This window comes from Oryx dammah, unplaced genomic scaffold (assembly GCF_014754425.2).
Source record: "Oryx dammah isolate SB20612 unplaced genomic scaffold, SCBI_Odam_1.1 HiC_scaffold_13, whole genome shotgun sequence".
Classification (NCBI taxonomy): Eukaryota; Metazoa; Chordata; class Mammalia; order Artiodactyla; family Bovidae; genus Oryx; species Oryx dammah.
This window is the reverse complement of record NW_024070197.1, coordinates 27,853,066-27,870,922: the sequence shown is the minus strand read 5'-3', so window position 1 is coordinate 27,870,922 and position 17,857 is coordinate 27,853,066. Positions and strand designations below refer to the sequence as shown.

At 41.9% G+C, this 17,857-nt stretch overlaps 1 protein-coding gene across 2 annotated transcripts in view; it reads left to right on the top strand.

The window, feature by feature from the left end:
- WWP2 (WW domain containing E3 ubiquitin protein ligase 2) overlaps positions 1-17,857 on the top strand; it is a 148,093-nt gene that overhangs the window by 106,145 nt on the left and 24,091 nt on the right. For both annotated transcript variants that reach the window (XM_040253215.1, XM_040253216.1), the window contains one exon: positions 9,453-9,542. In XM_040253215.1, the coding sequence (XP_040109149.1) occupies positions 9,453-9,542 (90 nt within the window). The remainder of the gene's footprint in view (positions 1-9,452; positions 9,543-17,857) is intronic.

Genomic DNA, 17,857 nt, shown 5'->3' with positions numbered 1-17,857 from the left:
CTTCCAGTGTGCTGGCAGTGCTAGGTTTCATAAGTGAGTTATTTCAGTCTTCATGGCACTCTGTAGTAGCTACTACTCTGCTGCTGCTGCTAAGTTGCTTCAGTCGTGTCCGACTCTGTGCGACCCCACAGACAGCTGCCCACCAGGCTTCCCTGTCCCTAGGATTCTCCAGGCAAGAACACTGGAGTGGGTTGCCATTTCCTTCTCCAATGCATGAAAGTGAAAAGTGAAAGTGAAGTTGCTCAGTTTTGTCCTACTCTTAGTGACCGCATGGACTGTAGCCTACCAGCCTCCTCCGCCGTGGGATTTTCCAGGCAACAGTACTGGAGTGGGTTACCATTGCCTTCTCTGAGCTACTTACACTACTTTTACCCTTATTTTGCAAATGAGGAAACCTTAAGTGGTTTGCCGAAGACCACATGTACAGACATGTACATGTAAACATTAAACATACATCTACCAAAATTTAATAATCTTAGGACATATGCTTTTAAATTTTATTTTTTTAATTGTAAAATATTTTAAGCATGCAAATCAGAATAGTGGGCTCCCCAACTCAGTCTTATCAAACTTTAGCATTATGCTGCATTTAGTGTAAACCTCCCCCTCCTTACCTTGTTTTTTAACCTCTTGATGAAGAAGACATTATAAAGTTGAAAGTCCCTGTGAATGCCTCCTTGATCCCATTCCCTATATACAGAGATACATGGAACTGGGGACATTCATTTAAACTGCTCCATGGTATTCTGTTGTATGAATAGGTAAAATTTTAATTTTATAATTAAAATTTATATTTACCATGTATGTGATAGATAGATATATAAATATAAAAATCATATTTTATGCTTGTGTTTGTTTATATTATAATTGCCTTTATTAACAATGCTACAATGAAGTGTTTTCTGTGCCTGCCTTTTCGTGTCCATGTTTGTTTCTTTAGGGCAGGTACTCAAACTGGAATTTCTTCTTTGTAGGAGGATGGAGGTTTTCACTTTTAGTAGATGCTGTCAAATTGCTTTTTGAGTCAGTTCACCAATTCATACTCCCATAAGCATACATAAGCATTCCTGCTAAAACAAAATTGTCAGATAGTTTTCACTTTGGCCAGTCTGAGGGATGTGAATGGGGTGTCTCGTGCTGGGTTTACTTTGAATTTTCTTCATTATCCTTGATATTAAGCCACTTTTTATATTTTTTTTAAAATTTGGCTTTTGAGTTTCTTTTCTTGTGAATTGCCTGTTCATATATTTCTGTCAATTTTTCTGTTTGGCTATCTGTTGTTATAATCTGCAGGATTTCTTAATATGTGCTGGATACCAATTGCCTCTCAGTTATGTGCATTGCAGATATTTTCTGTGGCTTGTCTATTAACCTTTTTATGTTGCTTTTTATTGTACAGGAGTTCAAATTTTAAGTAGTCAAGTTTGTTCATCTTTTTCACGCGCCTTTTGTGTCATGTCTGAAATACTTCCTTACTCTGATCATGTAAAAATTTTACGTGCATATGTGACTCCCCCTGACCCCTATGTTTTGTAGATTCTGATATATACGTTATTTCACATTTAATTTCTTTAAAATCAAGATGTAAGAGAAGGAAATGGCAACCCACTCCAGTATTTTTGCCTGGAAAATCCCATGGACGGAGAAGCCTGGTGGGCTATAGTCCATGGGGTCGCAAAGAGTCAGACACGACATTAAAAATTTAAAAATTTACAAAAAAAAAAAAATCAAAATGTGATTTACAAGCATTAGAATGTTACAGTTTATTTGGCAGAATTTTTTTTCTTTCTTTCTTGGTTTAAAAATCTTATAATTGGTGGCATTTTAGATTTAATGAACAATAGTGTATTTTTATTGGAGAAGGAAATGGCATCCCACTCCAGTGTTCTTGCCTGGAGAATCCCAGGGATGGAAGAGCCTGGTAGGCTGCTGTCTCTGGGGTTGCACAGAGTGGGACACGACTGAGGTGACTCAGCAGCAGCAGCAGCAGTGTATTTTTATAATTTTTAAACACAATTTTGTTTATCTTATGCATGTTATTTTTTCCACTCAGCATATTATAAATCATATTTTAAATGACTAAATATTCATTATAGAATATTTACTAACATAATTTACTAATTTTCCATTTTAAAGCATTTAGGTTTTTTCCAGTTTTTCTGTAACATGCTACAACATACTGTGACAGTTACACTTATAGCTAAATCTTTGACACATAATTATTTCCAAAGGATATATCTTCGAAGTAGAATTGCTGAATTAAAGGATGTTCATGTAGGAGAAGTTTTTAACCAAGTTGCAAGATTGCCCTTGGGAGCGTATATATCCATTTTTGTTCCTATCAACTATGTCTTTTAAACACTTAAATTTTTTTTAATTTAATTTTTTTTGGCCATGCTATGAAGCCTGTAGGACCCTAGTTCCTTAGCAGGAATTGAACCTGCTCCCCCTGCATTGGAAGCATGGAATCCTAACGATTGGACCACCAGGAAGTCCCCCACCAACTTTTTTTTTTTTTTTACTGGAGAATAATTGCTTTACATTGTTGTGGTGATCTCTGCTTACATAAACTCAAATCAGTCATAACGATATATATCTCTCCTCTCTCTTGAGTCTCCTTACCCCCAACCCCCTCCATTCTACCCCTCTAGGTCATCACAGAGCACTAGGCTGGGCTTCCTGTGTTACACAGCAGCTTCCCGATAGTTATCTGTTTTACACAATAGTGTATATATGTCAATGCTACTTTCTCAATCTGTCCTACACTCTCCAACTATTTTTTAAAAATAATTTTATTTATTTATTTTTGTCTGCACTGGGTCTTCACTGCTGTCTGAGCTTTTCTCTAGCTGTGGTGAGTGGGGGCTGCTCTCTGGTTGCAGTACGTGGGCTTCTCGTTGCAGTGACTTCTCCTGAGGCAGAGCACAGGCTCTCGGGCATGGGGCTTCAGTAGTTGCAGCATGTAGGCGCAGTAGTTGTGATGCCTGGGCTTTGGAGCACAGGCTCAATAGTTGTGACCCATGGGCTTAGTTGCTCCATGGCAAGTGGAATCTTCCCGGATCAGGGATTGAACCCTTGTCTCCTGCATTGCCAGGTGGATTCTTTACCACTGAACTACCATGGAAGCCCTCTTCACCTATTTTTTAAGAGTGACTATTTCCCTACATTACCAAACTTATCTACAATTTTTAAAATCTGCAAATTTGATTTTTAAAAAAGTTTTTATTTTTTTAGTAGACACCATCTCTAGGACTTGTCTTGCATCTCTGTGAAAGCATATCTTTTAATGTTGCCATCTTCCATTGAAGAAGATGGCTTTGTGGACCTTTCCAAGGCAAAAAAAAAAGGAATGGTTGAAAAAGGAGGAGAAAAACAGACCTTAATTCAGAGTCCTCAGTAGCTACTACTGTGCCCCCCTATGCTTAGAGGGCATAAAGTGCTGGTTGTTGATAGTTTTAAAAAGGGGGTTAGTGTGCTTGGATTTAAAGGAAAGCTCAGTGTTTCGAGAAGGGTTCTGGGGGGAAGGTCTGAGTTTAACATACTTCTTACCCAGTTTATAGAGGACCTCCTGAAGCAATGAAAACAGTGATGAGGAGATGTGTTCCACTGCACACAGATTTTTGACTCATAAAACAGCCTGACAGTGTCCCTACAGAGGAAATAAATCTTATGGTTCACCTAGGAAGTGGCCAGAGCTTGGGGAATAAATGGGATTTGGTTCACAGTTAAAATTTATTATAGGATCGTAACGTAAGAAAATATGAATTTCCTGTAATGTTTGCCTGAGAGAAGTTGAATCTTTACATAGGCAGCTTTAAGAATACCTGAATACTTTCAGTGTATTTTTCTGAAGTTTAGTTTGTGTCTAAGTAACCAGCAAGGCATCTTTTGTTTACTGGTACCTAAGTACTCTGGTAGGACTTTGTTTTCTGACGAAAAGAGTGTATTTTGAATGAGAGTCAGCTTCACTAATGCCCAGTGCTTGTGTTAATAAAATTTATTAACAAATTATAAATAATACAAGTTTATAATGCTCTTAGTAAGAATTTGTGATTCATCTCTGATCCTAAACCAAAATACTTGGACTGTTGGATTTAAATTCCTTCTCAATTTAATTTGACTCTTGGTGAAACTGTGATTCTATCCAAACTTACGGGAGTCTGACCAAGATGTGTGTTAATCAGGATGGTTGAATGTACACTGTAATGGCAAGTAACTGAGAACTGATTTCCTGAAGACCTTATAGGAAACTTTCCACAAGAAAATGTGGTTCAGGTAACCAGACAGTTTCCTTTCAGATAACATAGAAATGATTGCATGCCATCCTAATCATGAAATTGAGATTTTCTGCCTTTACCTTTTTAATAATGATGGTGGTTTGGGGGGAGGACTGGGGCATGGAAGAGATACAACTTGTTATTAATACCAAACACAAGGTTGTGTGTTTGATGCACAGAGAGGCCAGACAGTACCTAAACGTTGTGGTTTGGAGGGCCGAGAAAGGTTTATTGCAGAATCATACAAGAAGATGGGTGGCTTGTGCCCCCTAAAATCCCAAACTCCCCAAAGGGTTTCAGCAAAGCACTTTCAAAGGCAAGGTGAGGAAAGGCCATGGTTAGTTGTTGCAGACTTCTCGGTGTTGGAATCCTTTGTTCTTGCAGCTGTTCCACATAAGTCAGGTCACGATGTTCCTATAAACCTCCAACAAGACAAATATTATTCTCTGTTCTGAAGCTTTTTATATGAATGGACTCTTAAAGGTTAGAACCTTGAGAATGGGCCATCCTGTATATTTCAGACTATGTGTAACATTCTTTTACAATAGGTGCAGAGCCAACATGACTAAGCACACAGTTTAAAGTAAGAGAAACAGATCTAATATGGAGTCAGATGTGTTCTTCCCTATTACACACTGAATAAAGGACAGTTAAAATCCATAGGAGCAAAGGGAATTTAGTTTTTTTAAAAAGTACAGAGATTAATTGAACTGGAGACTGTTTTTTAAGTCCTTTCAAATAGAAAGACCCTGTGTAGTCTGTGGTCCAACTGAATGTTACGCATTGAAGGCCAAGGAGCAATGTGTTGGGAAGGGACCTGAATTGAGCTTGGGCTTTTGAACAGTTTCTGAGAGCATCAAAGAAAGCTATTCAATGGGAGAGGATGTGACCCACGTGACCAGGATGCAGTATCGAGACCCATGGGTAGTTTCATTGAAAAGCCTTTTAATCTCAGCATGAAGAAGATGCTTATAAGGTTCAGAAACCTAACCCCTGCCAGGGATGCGCTGATGAAAGGTCACTGCCAGTATCACTTTCTTGGCATGGGGAGACCAAACCAAGACAGTCAGAAGGCTTAATCTATGTGGGTCAGCAGCTACAGAGGGGAGAGAATCGGGAGGCTCATTTGATTGACGATAGAATCGACCGACTCTGCCGTAGAAATGGAGGGGAGGGATTTGTATGAATTCTGAGGAGCCGTGCAGGTAGGGAGGAGTTGAGAGTTCTCTTGGAAAAGCAGCTAGACCAGGTCACAGATCAGGGAGGACCCACATGGACATTTAATCCGAGCAGGAGTCCAATTTTAAAAGGAAGAATGTAGATATCAAAAAAAAAAAAAGAAAAGAAAGGTAATGGAAGAAAGGTCTTATTCCTCTTGGTAACTATTTTTCTAGCTAAGCCAATTGAGAGGGTTCATAGAAGGACACTGAGATTCACCGGACAATAATAGTGCCTGAAAGAGAGCCTTTCATTTCTAAGGATCAACTGGGATCAAAGACAGGGTAGACAGGTCTTGTCTAGGCTTGGGAGGAGCAGCCATAACTCTTGAATATAAGCAAAGAGGACTTCACGCCGATTTCCTTGCTGACAGTGCAGGAAGACCACTGTGCCAATTAAAGGGCATTTACTTCATGGAATTTTAAGAACTGTCCCTTCTTCAAATGAAAATAGTAGTCAAAGTATAATAAAACCAAAGTTCTCTCCTTGCCTCAAATGAAATAGAAAAGAAGCCAGAAGTTGAGACCACTTATGAGATGAAAGTTACAACAAAAGAATTGTTGAAATAAAGAAAAATGTGTTTTAGCACCTTTTCTCTCCAACTACAACACCACATATTTTGTCTTTATTCAAGGGACAGCCCCACCCGCCTATTATGGTCAGTTTTCCAAACAGTGACTGCAAAATGAGCAAAGTTGTTTTATTGGGGCTTTTGTGCCATGAAATTGCCAAGGACAGGAAGGATAGAGCTAATTTCTTAGGAAATGCTGAGGAATTCTCGGCTCCTTAAATCTTTATTAGGAGCAAATGTTACGAAAGAGTGGTTTGCTACCCTTGCCTTGAGGAGCTTCCATATTTCAGTACTTATCCTTAAGCCAAATATCTTTCTCAAGACTTTCTTTATTTCCAAATTAAAATGAATAAAGAGAGTATCAAATTTGCTACTTGATTACCAAGCAGACAGGAAGAATTTGGAGAGGTGGTGTGAAGTCATTCTATGTTAGCCTCCTTTGTGGCTGAAAAGTCCCTACTTGATCCCCAGAGATGGGACACTAGCCTCTTGAAACTTGCAATATCTGTTACTCTTTTATCTTTAATTCAAAAGGGCATCGAGAGGGAGAAGAGCTTTAACTTCGCCCTGTGTGTCTTTTCACCTGATCACTTTTGCCAGAAGATTCTCCCTGCTGCTTCTTCTTTTTTCTTTTTTTTTAAATTTGGCTATGCCGGGTCTTAGTTGCAGCACTCAGGGTCTATATTTACGGCATGCAGGATCTTTTAGTTCTGCCCTTTTAATGAAATACCAACTAAAGTGCATAGATCTTCCTTTTGCTGTGGGAAGAGCCAGGGCACTTGGGCCAGGTTACCAGTAACCGCTTCAACCAGAAGCTGAAGTGGGAGTATATAATACAGTGTTAGTCACTCAGTCGTGTCCAACTCTTTGCGACCCTGTGGACTGTAGCTCGCCAGGCCCTTCTGTCCATGGGTTTCTCCATGCAGGAATACTGGAGTGGGTTACCATTCCCTTCTCTAGGGGATCTTCCTGACCTGGGGATCAAACCTGGGTCTCCTGCTTTACAGGCAGATTCTTTACCATCTGAGCTACAGGGAAGCCCCAGGGAGCGGGAATACCCAGGAGAACAAGTGTCCTTGAGCACATTTTAATGGTGTTTGTAGCGCTCTGGTCCTCAAACCAGTAGTGGGCCCCCTTTGAGAGGAGGGGATGTGGAACAAGCAGGCCTCTGTGCTCCCAGGGGGAAGCCTCCTAGTGGTGCAGAGTGTGTAGCCTCTTCCTGTAGAAGATATCTGAGCAGGGGTTTGTGATTAAAAATGGAGCCTAGAAATGAGCGAGGTGGATTTACTGTGATGTCTCCCCAGTCGTCATGAGCCTGCAGGGCTCCCTACCTAGACTCCTGTGCTAGGGAGAGCTGTTCACATTGGGGTGGGTGGCGGAAAGGCACCTGGCACCTTGTCTGCTGGGTTGTGGGTTCCTTATAAGTTCCACTTGCCCTTCCTTTCTTCCTTTCAGGGGTCCATGGTAAAACTCATAGGCTAGAGAGTCTGAGCTGAGTTTTATTTAGCCCCCCTGAGCCTCGGTTTCTTCAATGATGATGGCATGTCCCACCTTAAAGGATGGAGGCAGGACTGAATGAGGTAAAACAGGAACCTGCAACTCATTGTGGATGCTCTGCGGGTGATGATTACCCCTTCCCATTTTTGCCTTGAAAACCTTGCAGGTATCTCTATCTGAATTAGCCTCAGAGGGGCTCATCAGTGCTGTCCACTGATCAGATGTGAGAAACGGTATCAAATAAAGCTCGTATCTATTTGAGTAGATACACCAGGCTTAGTGATAGAAGTTAGGACATTTATTTCAGTATACAGTCAGCTCTCTGCTATAATATATGTGTTCCTAGGAATCACCACTGCCAAATCATGCAGCAAAAACCACAGGGTTTATGGGAAGAAATGGGTTAAGGATATAACAGACAAAAATTTGTCAGTGACACACACACAAACAAGAATGTAATAACATAGTAGCACAGTTTTACACATGTTAAATGGTTGAGATCATAATACTACAATAAAGATGCAGGATTCCACGAGAAGGCCTGCAGTTTGCTTGTGGAAGCAGGTGCCTGAGGATTAGAGCTTGTTGAGTGTTGTCTTAAAGTGGTACAAGGAGGGTTTTCTGAACTCAGACGGGAGTTGTAACACCAGATGTGGGTGAGTGTGATATGTAACATGCTCCAAAGTGAGGTAGCCAGTAGATGTGTATGGTTTTTTGTGTTCCTACAATACTGGGTTCAGCCCAGGGAAGTCTTCTGTGTTCACATAGTATGTTTAGAAGACAAATACATGCACAGCAAACACAAAATTCACATCATGCTCATGTTCCCTTAAGTATCAAATCACACTGGCATAGACCTATGTCTTTAAAACAAGCATTTCAGCAGAACTGACTGTACTAGCTTCCTGGTAAAGTCCACCTTCCTCTTGGCAGTACCCAAAAGTAGAAGTAGATAAAATCAGTGTCAAACATAAAGACTAAGGGACCATTCGCATCCTTTATAAAATGGTAATCATTTTATAAACAAAGATAAATCTTTGCATCCCTTATATGTAGGTTACTGTATTCTAGGTCAGTGGAGTTACTGTCAGACTGTGTTGAATGTGGGAATAACAAGAGTATGGGGATGGGTGGTCCTTGTCTGTATTTTATAGTGATTTTGCCTTTGGATCCACTGTTTGGATCATCTGCTTACCTTGTCTTTCTGCCATTGGCACAGATGAGCCACCCTCAGCACCCACACACAGAGACAGGTGGAAAAGCCAAAAAATAGCAGTTTGTTGTGTTTCTTGGTTCATCCAGATCTCTTTTAAAGACCCTCTGTAAATGAGTCCTACATTTTAAAAAGAAATGTGATCTTGAATATATATGATGCTAGGAGAACAAGGGGAATTGTATGATTTGTGACTTTAAGAAGTAATAGGTTACAAGGGCTGGAGAGTCCATGGATGAACTTTAGGTGTGGGGGTCTGTGAATCCCAGAAACTGCACACATTTTTGTTGGTAAGCGCATTTTGGAGGGAAAGAGTCTTCAGCTTTTAATACCTCCCTAAAAGGACCTTTGATCCCCAAATGGCCAGTAAACAGTGATTTGGAAAAATCCATGGGAATGTAGATTCATAGGGGTTATGTAGGGGAATTTAGCACTATCTGTGGGATATCTAATAACCTTGAGTCTGTAGAGGGGAGTTCTTGTAGTTTTCTCAAGAAGCAGGCATGGGTCCCATTTCAGGGACGGTGTGGAGCTGATCTGACCAGCGGATTGGTCTTGCATGTTGTCTTTGATGTTTTCTGTCAAATTAGCCACATTAGTAGTGAAGGACCCCATTGAACCAGGACTTATGCCTTTCACCAGTGCGTCTCATGCCTCCCTTGACTTTATTTTGCAGGTGGGAGCAGCGAGAGCTCCCCAACGGGCGTGTCTATTATGTTGACCATAACACCAAGACCACCACCTGGGAGCGGCCTCTTCCTCCAGGGTAAGGCTTGGACCAGTGAGCCCCGAGGCTCTGGAACGGGCACCAGGAGGCCCCCGGCAGCTTCCCTACCACTCTGCCACAATCATCTCCCTATTTGCCCCACTCTCCTCCTTTCTCTCTCTCTCCCCTCCTCCCATAGTCCTCCTCTTCTGTGGTCTCTGCTCTCTCATTCCACTTTCCCTTCTCCCTCCGTTTGTTGCCTTGGCCATGGGAGTTCTTTTCTTTCTTATTTATTTTTTTGACTGCACTGGGTCTTTGTTGTGACATGCAGGATCTTCGACCTTTCTGGTGCATGTGGGATCTTTTAGGTGCATCATGTGGGATCTAGTTCTGTGCCCAGGGATCGAACTCGGGCCCCCTGCATTGGGAGCATGGAGTCTTAGCTGCTGGACCACCAATGTAGTCCCCTGGCCCTGGGCTTTCTTAAGTGATATTCAGAGCCCCATGGCTGTTGGGTTCTGGAGGAAGGAGGGCTTGGGAGGCCTCTGAAGCCATTGGTCTCTCAGTGGCTTCAGACATTTCACCTGCAGAAATAACCTATAGGGTGCAGTTTTCAGTTTCAGTAGACGTAGCAAAGTATAGGGACATTTATCCTGGGTCCCTTGACTGCTTTTCCTACCCACTTTAATTCTGTTCTCATTTCTTAAGACATACTAGGATATTCAGAGCATCTGTGGGGGGAATAGAGTGCACAAGGAAGCCAAGATAGAGAGGATGTCGATGAGTTTCGCGGCACCCTGCATCCCGCCAGCCCCCGGAGACAGTGCAGTGTTCGGCTGGGCTTTGTGAGAACGCAGCTGAGTTCTCCAAAACCCGAGGATAAGTGAGGCTTCCAAGTAAGGGAAGACTGTCCAAGTTCAAGGAGAAGGGGTTTGGTTCCCTGCCTGCCGGGGACAGAAAGTTCTTTCCACATGTGTCTCCCAGTCCTGAGAGCTTTTGAAAGGGAATGTATTCTGCTCTTGGGAAAGAATCACCAGTAGCGCAGCTATGCAGGCCTCCTATGCAGAACATGAACACTGACTCCCTCTTCCGAAGCTGGCGGAGGGAGAGGATGTCAGAGTGGGCAGGGAGAACCCTGTGCTCTGTTTTGTTCACCTGTCAGGCGTGTGCTGGGCAAATACCACCTCATTTCCCAGTCCTACAAGTTTCCATGCATGGACTGCTTTTAGTTTCCGTTTCCCTAGTAGACTGCTTGTGTTTTCCTTTCCTTCCTTGTCCTCTTGTGGAAGTCACACTCGTAATCCACCATCCATAGTTCTCACGGCTCCCCCTTTTCTTAAACAAAGGAAAACTCATTTATTTTATTTTTTCTAATATTTATGTATTTGGTTGTGTCAGGTCTTAGGTGTGTCATGCAGGATCTTTCGTTGCAGCACACAGACTCTCTACTTGTAGTGCACAGGCTCATTTGTTCCATGGCGTGTGGGATCTTAGTTCCCCTATCAGGGATCAAGCCTGCAGCCCTTGCATTGCAAGGCGGCTTCTTAACCACTGGACCACCAGGGAAGTCCCTGTTTTCTCCTTTGATTTAAAGTCCAAGGAACTTACCAAAGTTAAACGTTGACTTCTTAGAAAAAAAATTAAACACTTTATTATGGAAATTCTAGAAATATTCATATTGAAGTTTTCGAATGTGCACAAAGAATTCCCACACACTCAACACCTAGCTTCAATAATTATCAACTCAAGGCCATCCTTGTTTCATTTGTACCAGGAGTTGGCAAACTGTGGCAAAATCCACCTGCCACCTGTTTTCATAAATAAAGTTTTATTTGAACATAGCCCCTCTCATTTGTTTACTTATGGTCCATGGCTGCTCTCGTGCTCTTTGGGAGAGTTGAGTAATTGTGACACAGACTGTATAGCCAGCAAAGACTAAAATATAATTTACTTTGCGACCCTTCGTAGAAGACATTTGCTAACTCCTGCTCTGTCATCCTCCTTCACCCCCCCACCCCCATCTTAGATTATTTTGAAGCAAATCCCAGACATCATATTATTTTATCCACATTTCAGTATACATGTCTAAAAAATGTTCTCTTTTAAAAGTAAAACCCCTGTATTTTTGTTTACCTACTACCATCAAATACCCAGTTAGTAGTCAGATTTCTCCAATTGTCTCCCAGATTAATCATCAACTTTTAACAGGATGTGTCGCACACTTGTACTTTGTGTGTTCACAGCACATATAACTCTTTAAGTGTGCTGGTTGCTTGCCTCTTATCCTCTCTGGTTTATAAGTTATGGAAGCCTTGACCTGGTAAACGTATGGTGATATCTAAATGAAGATATTTAATAGTGTCTTCTAAGAATGGCTGAGGATTTACTCTTGTTTAAGTGTTGAGGTGGAATACTAGAGCCAGCTTTCTTATTTTCGAGAGAGTTACAATGACTTTTTTAGAAAAAGATTCATTCATTTATTCTTGGCTGTGCTGGGTCTTTGTTGTGTGTGGGCTTTCTCTAGTTGTGACGGGCGTGGGCTACTCTTGTGGGGCACAGGCTCTAGGTGCTCAGGCTTCAGTAGTTGCAGCATGAGGGCTCCGTACTTGTGATGTGAGGGCTTAGTTGCTCTGTGGCATGTGGGATCTTCCCGGACAGGGATCAGATTGGTGTCTCCTGCGTTGCAAGATGGATTCTTAACCACTGGACCACCAGGAAAGCCCTGTAATGTTTTTTGGCTCAGCTTTGTGCCCTCTATAGCCCATGAATTCTTCCTGAGCTTTAGGCCCTTTGAACTCCTGGCACTTAGTTCTACGATGTAATAGGGCACCTGGAGAGAACAGAATGCTCAAGCTTTCATCACTGATTAATGGGAGAAGTTCTGCTCTAGGGAAGTATTACCATGGTGAGAGCAATCTTGAAACTACAGATGGAGCCATTGCATTGTATCAGCAGTCCTAGCCATCCAGGAGCAAGACTGAGCCGAAAGAGTCACTTTATTGTCCATCCCCTCTGTCTGACCCATGGGACTCTTGTATAAAGACCAGTCATTTACATGTTTTATCCTCATATTGAGAATCATTATTCCAGTTAGAATAAAGGTTGAAATGCTTATTGTCCTAACTTGTTCATAGCTTACAAAAGCTCTTGCCACTTAATAATACCATATTACATAAAAACATCTATTTCTGCTTTATTGACTATGCCAAACCCTTTGACTGTGTGGATCACAGTAAACTGTGGAAAATTCTGAGAGAGATGGGAATACCAGACCACCTGACCTGCCTCTTGAGAAATCTGTATGCAGTTCAGGAAGCAACAGTTAGACCTGGACATGGAACAACAGACTGGTTCCAAATAGGAAAAGGAGTACGTCAAGGCTGTATATTGTCACCCTGCTTATTTAACTTCTATGCACAGTACATCATGAGAAACGCTGGACTGGAAGAAACACAAGCAGGAATCAAAATTGCCGGGAGAAATATCAATAACCCCAGAGATGCAGATGACACCACCCTTATGGCAGAAAGTGAAGAGGAACTAAAAAGCCCCTTGATGAAAATGAAAGAGGAGAGTGAAAAAGTTGGCTTAAAGCTCAACATTCAGAAAACAAAGATCATGGCATCCAGTCCCATCACTTCATGGGAAATAGATGGGAAAACAGTGGAAACAGTGTCAGACTTTATTTTGGGGGGCTCCAAAATCACTACAGATGGTGATTGCAGCCATGAAATTAAAAGACGCTTACTCCTTGGAAGGAAAGTTATGACCAACCTAGATAGCATATTCAAAAGCAGAGACATTACTTTGCCGACTAAGGTCCATCTAGTCAAGGCTATGGTTTTTCCTGTGGTCATGTATGGATGTGAGAGTTGGACTGTGAAGAAGCCTGAGCACCGAAGAATTGATGCATTTGAACTGTGGTGTTGGAGAAGACTCTTGAGAGTCCCTTGGACTGCAAGGAGATGCAACCAGTCCATTCTGAAGGAGATCAGCCCTGGGATTTCTTTGGAAGGAATGATGCTAAAGCTGAAACTCCAGTACTTTGGCCACCTCATATGAAGAGTTGACTCATTGGAAAAGACTTTGATGCTGGGAGGGATTGGGGGCAGGAGGAGAAGGGGACGACAGAGGATGAGATGGCTGGATGGCATCACTGACTCGATGGACGTGAGTCTGGGTGAACTCTGGGAGTTGGTGATGGACAGGGAGGCCTGGCGTGCTGCGATTCATGGGGTTGCAAAGAGTTGGACACGACTGAGCGACTGAAGTAAACTGAACTGAACATATTTGAAGGTTGCTAAGAGGGTAGATCTTAAAAGTTCTCTTCACAGGAAAAAAAAATTGTAACCATATGCAGTGACAAATGTTAACTATACTTACTGTGGTGATTGTTTTGGAGTATATACAAATATTGAATCTTTATGTTGTAAAGATAAAACAAACCTATTAGAATGTTACATGTCAATTAGATCTCAGTTAAAAAAAAAAAAAAAAAGCAACCAGTCATTTTATCCAGGAGCAAAAAGTGTTGGACCTGGTAATTTAGAATGAGTGCAATGATTTTTCTTCAGACACTCTTAAGTGGTTCTCAGACCAGAGGTGAGCAGGGGGAGTAGGTACTGTAGAGCATGGTATTGGGGACCACTGTCACAGAGGACTCCAACTTGGTCTTTAAGAAAGGCTGGGGGTGGACTTCAGTGAAAAGAGGAAGGTGATCCAGGTTAGGGGAACAGTGTGAATGTGAAAGGTGTATTTAGGGAATGATACACGGAGCAGTTTTGGTGGAATGGAGGGTTTATGTGAAGCAGAGATGATCAAAGTGTGTCTAGTAAGTCCCTTGCGTTTGGTGCACTTGCCCCCTGGAATCAAACAGCATGAAAGGGCCTCCAACTGCTGCTCTGTTTTTATCGATTGTAATTCTGCGTAAGTTTTCACCTGCTGTCAAGGGTGTGGTTATGCTGTTTGACAGTCTGAAATTCACCAGTGCAGAGAACTTCTAGTTAAACATATGGATCAAACATGTTTATTTCCATTCTTTCTTGAAAACCCACTAAAGTGGCAATAAAAGTTATTTTGAAAAGTATAATGATAAAGGCATGGAAGAGGAGAAAAAGCATATGGGAGATTGTAATCAAAGTTTAGTTGCTGGTGGATAAATGGTAGAACTGAGAAAGCTGAAACCCAAGCTTCCAGTGTGAGTTTTCCACCCAAAAGGCAGCCAGTCTGCACCATGGAGCCCTAGAAAGCCTCAGCTGTCAGAGACATACGGGGTATGTGTGTGTGAGTGTGTTATGTGTAATGAGACTAAAAACCTGAAGTTTAAAAGTTGTGCAGGGAGCAGCTAGATTCCTAGGTTGTCAGCCATCACTCCCAACCCCTGCCACACTCATGTGCACACACACACACCACACACACATGCAACCACATGGTTGCTGCTATTGTAAGAAGTTCCTGGTAGAATAGAACCAGTGTGGCGAACATGGTCATAGCTGAAGGCAGAGATGAACTCAGGAAAAGGGGATTAAGTGAGAATGCTATCCTCAGGGAAAAGATTGGAAAGTTGTTTTTTTTTTTACCTGGGGTAGTGACAGGGGGCTCAGTTGGTAAGGAATCTGCCTGTGGTGAGGGAGACCTGGGTTCGATCCCTGGGTTGGGAAGATCCCTTGCAGAAGGGAACGGCTACCCAATCCAGTATTCTGGCCTGGAGAATCCTATGGACTGTATAGTCCATGCGATCACAAAGAGTTGGACACAACTGAGCGATTTTCCCTTTCGCTTTCTTTCAGTGACCAGTCTAAGGGGAGAAAACTACAGATCATGATATTTGAGGATCTCCTAGTGAAACAACTGAGCAAATCCAGAAATCAGCTTTTAGACATGTTAGCACTCAGGTATGAGGATTGATATAAACGCATCATCAGATATGCAGGGTTTCAAAAAATTAACTTTGGTCCATCCTCTCTCAGAAACTCGTAGCTGTTTTTTTCCACCAGACAAGAGGAAACAGAGAAAGAAATCGTGAGATGCAGGACACAGGAGACTGACTCAGCTCAGGGGCCAAGAGGAAGATGAAGGAGGATGACTTAGGACAGGAATGTAGAGCAGGCCTGGAGAATGACTGTCTGCTCCAGACAAAGGGTGCTGGACAGATGAGGCCAAGAGTTAAGTGACCCTGGGTGGCACCTGCCCTGTCAAGAGTCTGGGGCTGAATTAGTGGCAGGTCCTTGAAGTCCAAGCTGAATAAAACATGCAGTTCTTAACTCTAAAGAAAAAGAAAAAGTTGTATAAGTAAGGGTGTGTATGTATAGTATTCTACAAAGTTATAATCCAAACTCTGAATATTGATTTAATGATGCTTTTTAAATTGGGAGGACAGGAAAGGAGAGAGCTTTGTGTGTGTTAGCCAGTAGGGTACAAGAACTAATTCTTTAGCTTCGATAGTGGCAAGTCCATAGTAATCTCTGACTTGGCAGAAATCAAGAAATTATGGAGTAAGCATTTATTTAGAAGATACAATCAAGAGTTGAAGGTAATTGTTGCCCCCAGGAAGCAGAATTCAGCAGTGGGGAGGAGGGCAGGAGACACTGGTTTTCATTGTCTCTCCTGTACTACTGTTAGTGTTTCAAACTATAGATACATGATTTCTTGCAACAGCAACTAAAAATAAATAAAGATAACCCATTGGGAGAATTTATGGGAAAGGTGGGAAGGTTCCAGGTTATTGTGAGCCTTAAATACTAATTTGACATTTTTGACTCCAGCATTTCATAAAGGGTCAGTCTGCTGGGGTTACCCTGATGGTAGTTTATGGGCTGGATTGCATGGGAAGGTTCATTCAAGGATACTTGGACATGGAAATGGAAAGTCAAGGACAGGGAGACAAAATAAAAAGAAGCCCTGGGGCTGAGCAGCTTACTGACATCAGTGGGAAAGGGAAAGTCAGGAATGATGGTGTGGTTGCATTCCTGGGTGGAGGACTGACAGGAGGAAGACTGTGGGAGATTCAGGTGTGGGGCGAGAATGATGGCGTTTAGGTGAATCCAGAGTGATGGCTGGTCATGAAAGCAAGGCAGTCCAGCAGGTGGAATCCATGCACAATCCAGGAACGGGCCTTGGGAAGTGAAGAGAAGCCAATTTTAGGGAGGCTTTCAGTTTGAAAGAATCACTGAAGAGGTGGCAGCAAAAGTCAGTTAGGAGGCTAACCCTGAAAGCAGAGGAAAGTATCAGTCAGCCCAAAGCATGATAGTCTTGTGAGTAAGATCAGAATTCAGAGATGGTGTGAGAAGGTAGTCAGGGATCAGAGACCCTCTTGACACTTTGGATTCATCCAGTGTAATCCATTGTGGATTCCTTTTTTCACTGGGTGAATCCTGTTTTCTTCAGTAGTATCTCAGTCTTATCTTCTTGAAACTCCTTTTCTCCCCCTTCTCGTTTCAGACATATAATGGAAAATTCAGGCATACACCAAATTTGAGAGAATAGTACAATGACTCCTTTGTAACCATGGCCTGGTTCTAACAGTTAGTAAGATTTTGTTTCATCTGACCTCCCACTCTTTAGGGGAGGCGACTGATGAATTGTCAAGCAAGTCCCAGTCATCCTATCCTTTGATCTATAAATATACCACATACGCCTCTAACAGATGAGATTAAAAAAAAAAATCAGAATACCATTATCCCAACATAATTCGCAGGACTTCTGTTGCCTCATGTCATGTGCAGTCTGTGTTCCATTTCCGCGATTGTCTTAAAAACATTTTCACATTTGATTTGTTTGAATCAGATCCAAACTCAAGATCAACACATTGCTTTTGGCTGATAAGCTCATAAATCTCTCCTAATCTGTAAATTCCTTCAACCTTTTCTTGTTTTTTTTAATAACTATATATTTGTTGAAGATCTTGGACATCTGTCTTGTAGAAATTCTCACATAATGAATGTGGCTGATTGTGATTCCTGGTGTTGTGTTACATGTTCCTTTATTCCTTATCTTTCCTGGCAAACTGGTCATTAGATGTGGAGGCTTAATTAGATTTAAATTCATTTTTAAATAATTGAAATATAATTTACACACAGTGAGATAAACAGATCTCTGTTATGCAGTTCACTGAGTTTTGACAAATGCATATATACATTCACGTCACATGCACTCCATCAAAATGTAAAACGTTTCTGTCACCCTGCAGAGCTCCCTTTCTTACTTTCTTTTGATCACTTCTTCACCATATATGTGGAAATCAAGCTACACCTACCAAGCACAGCTGAGAATTTTCACTCCCTGTTCTAGCCTTGCCTTGCCTGTGGATATTTTAGAGTCAACTTTGGAAGATCGCTTCCTCGATAAAGATAATGTGGAGAGAGTCCTGCTGTCTT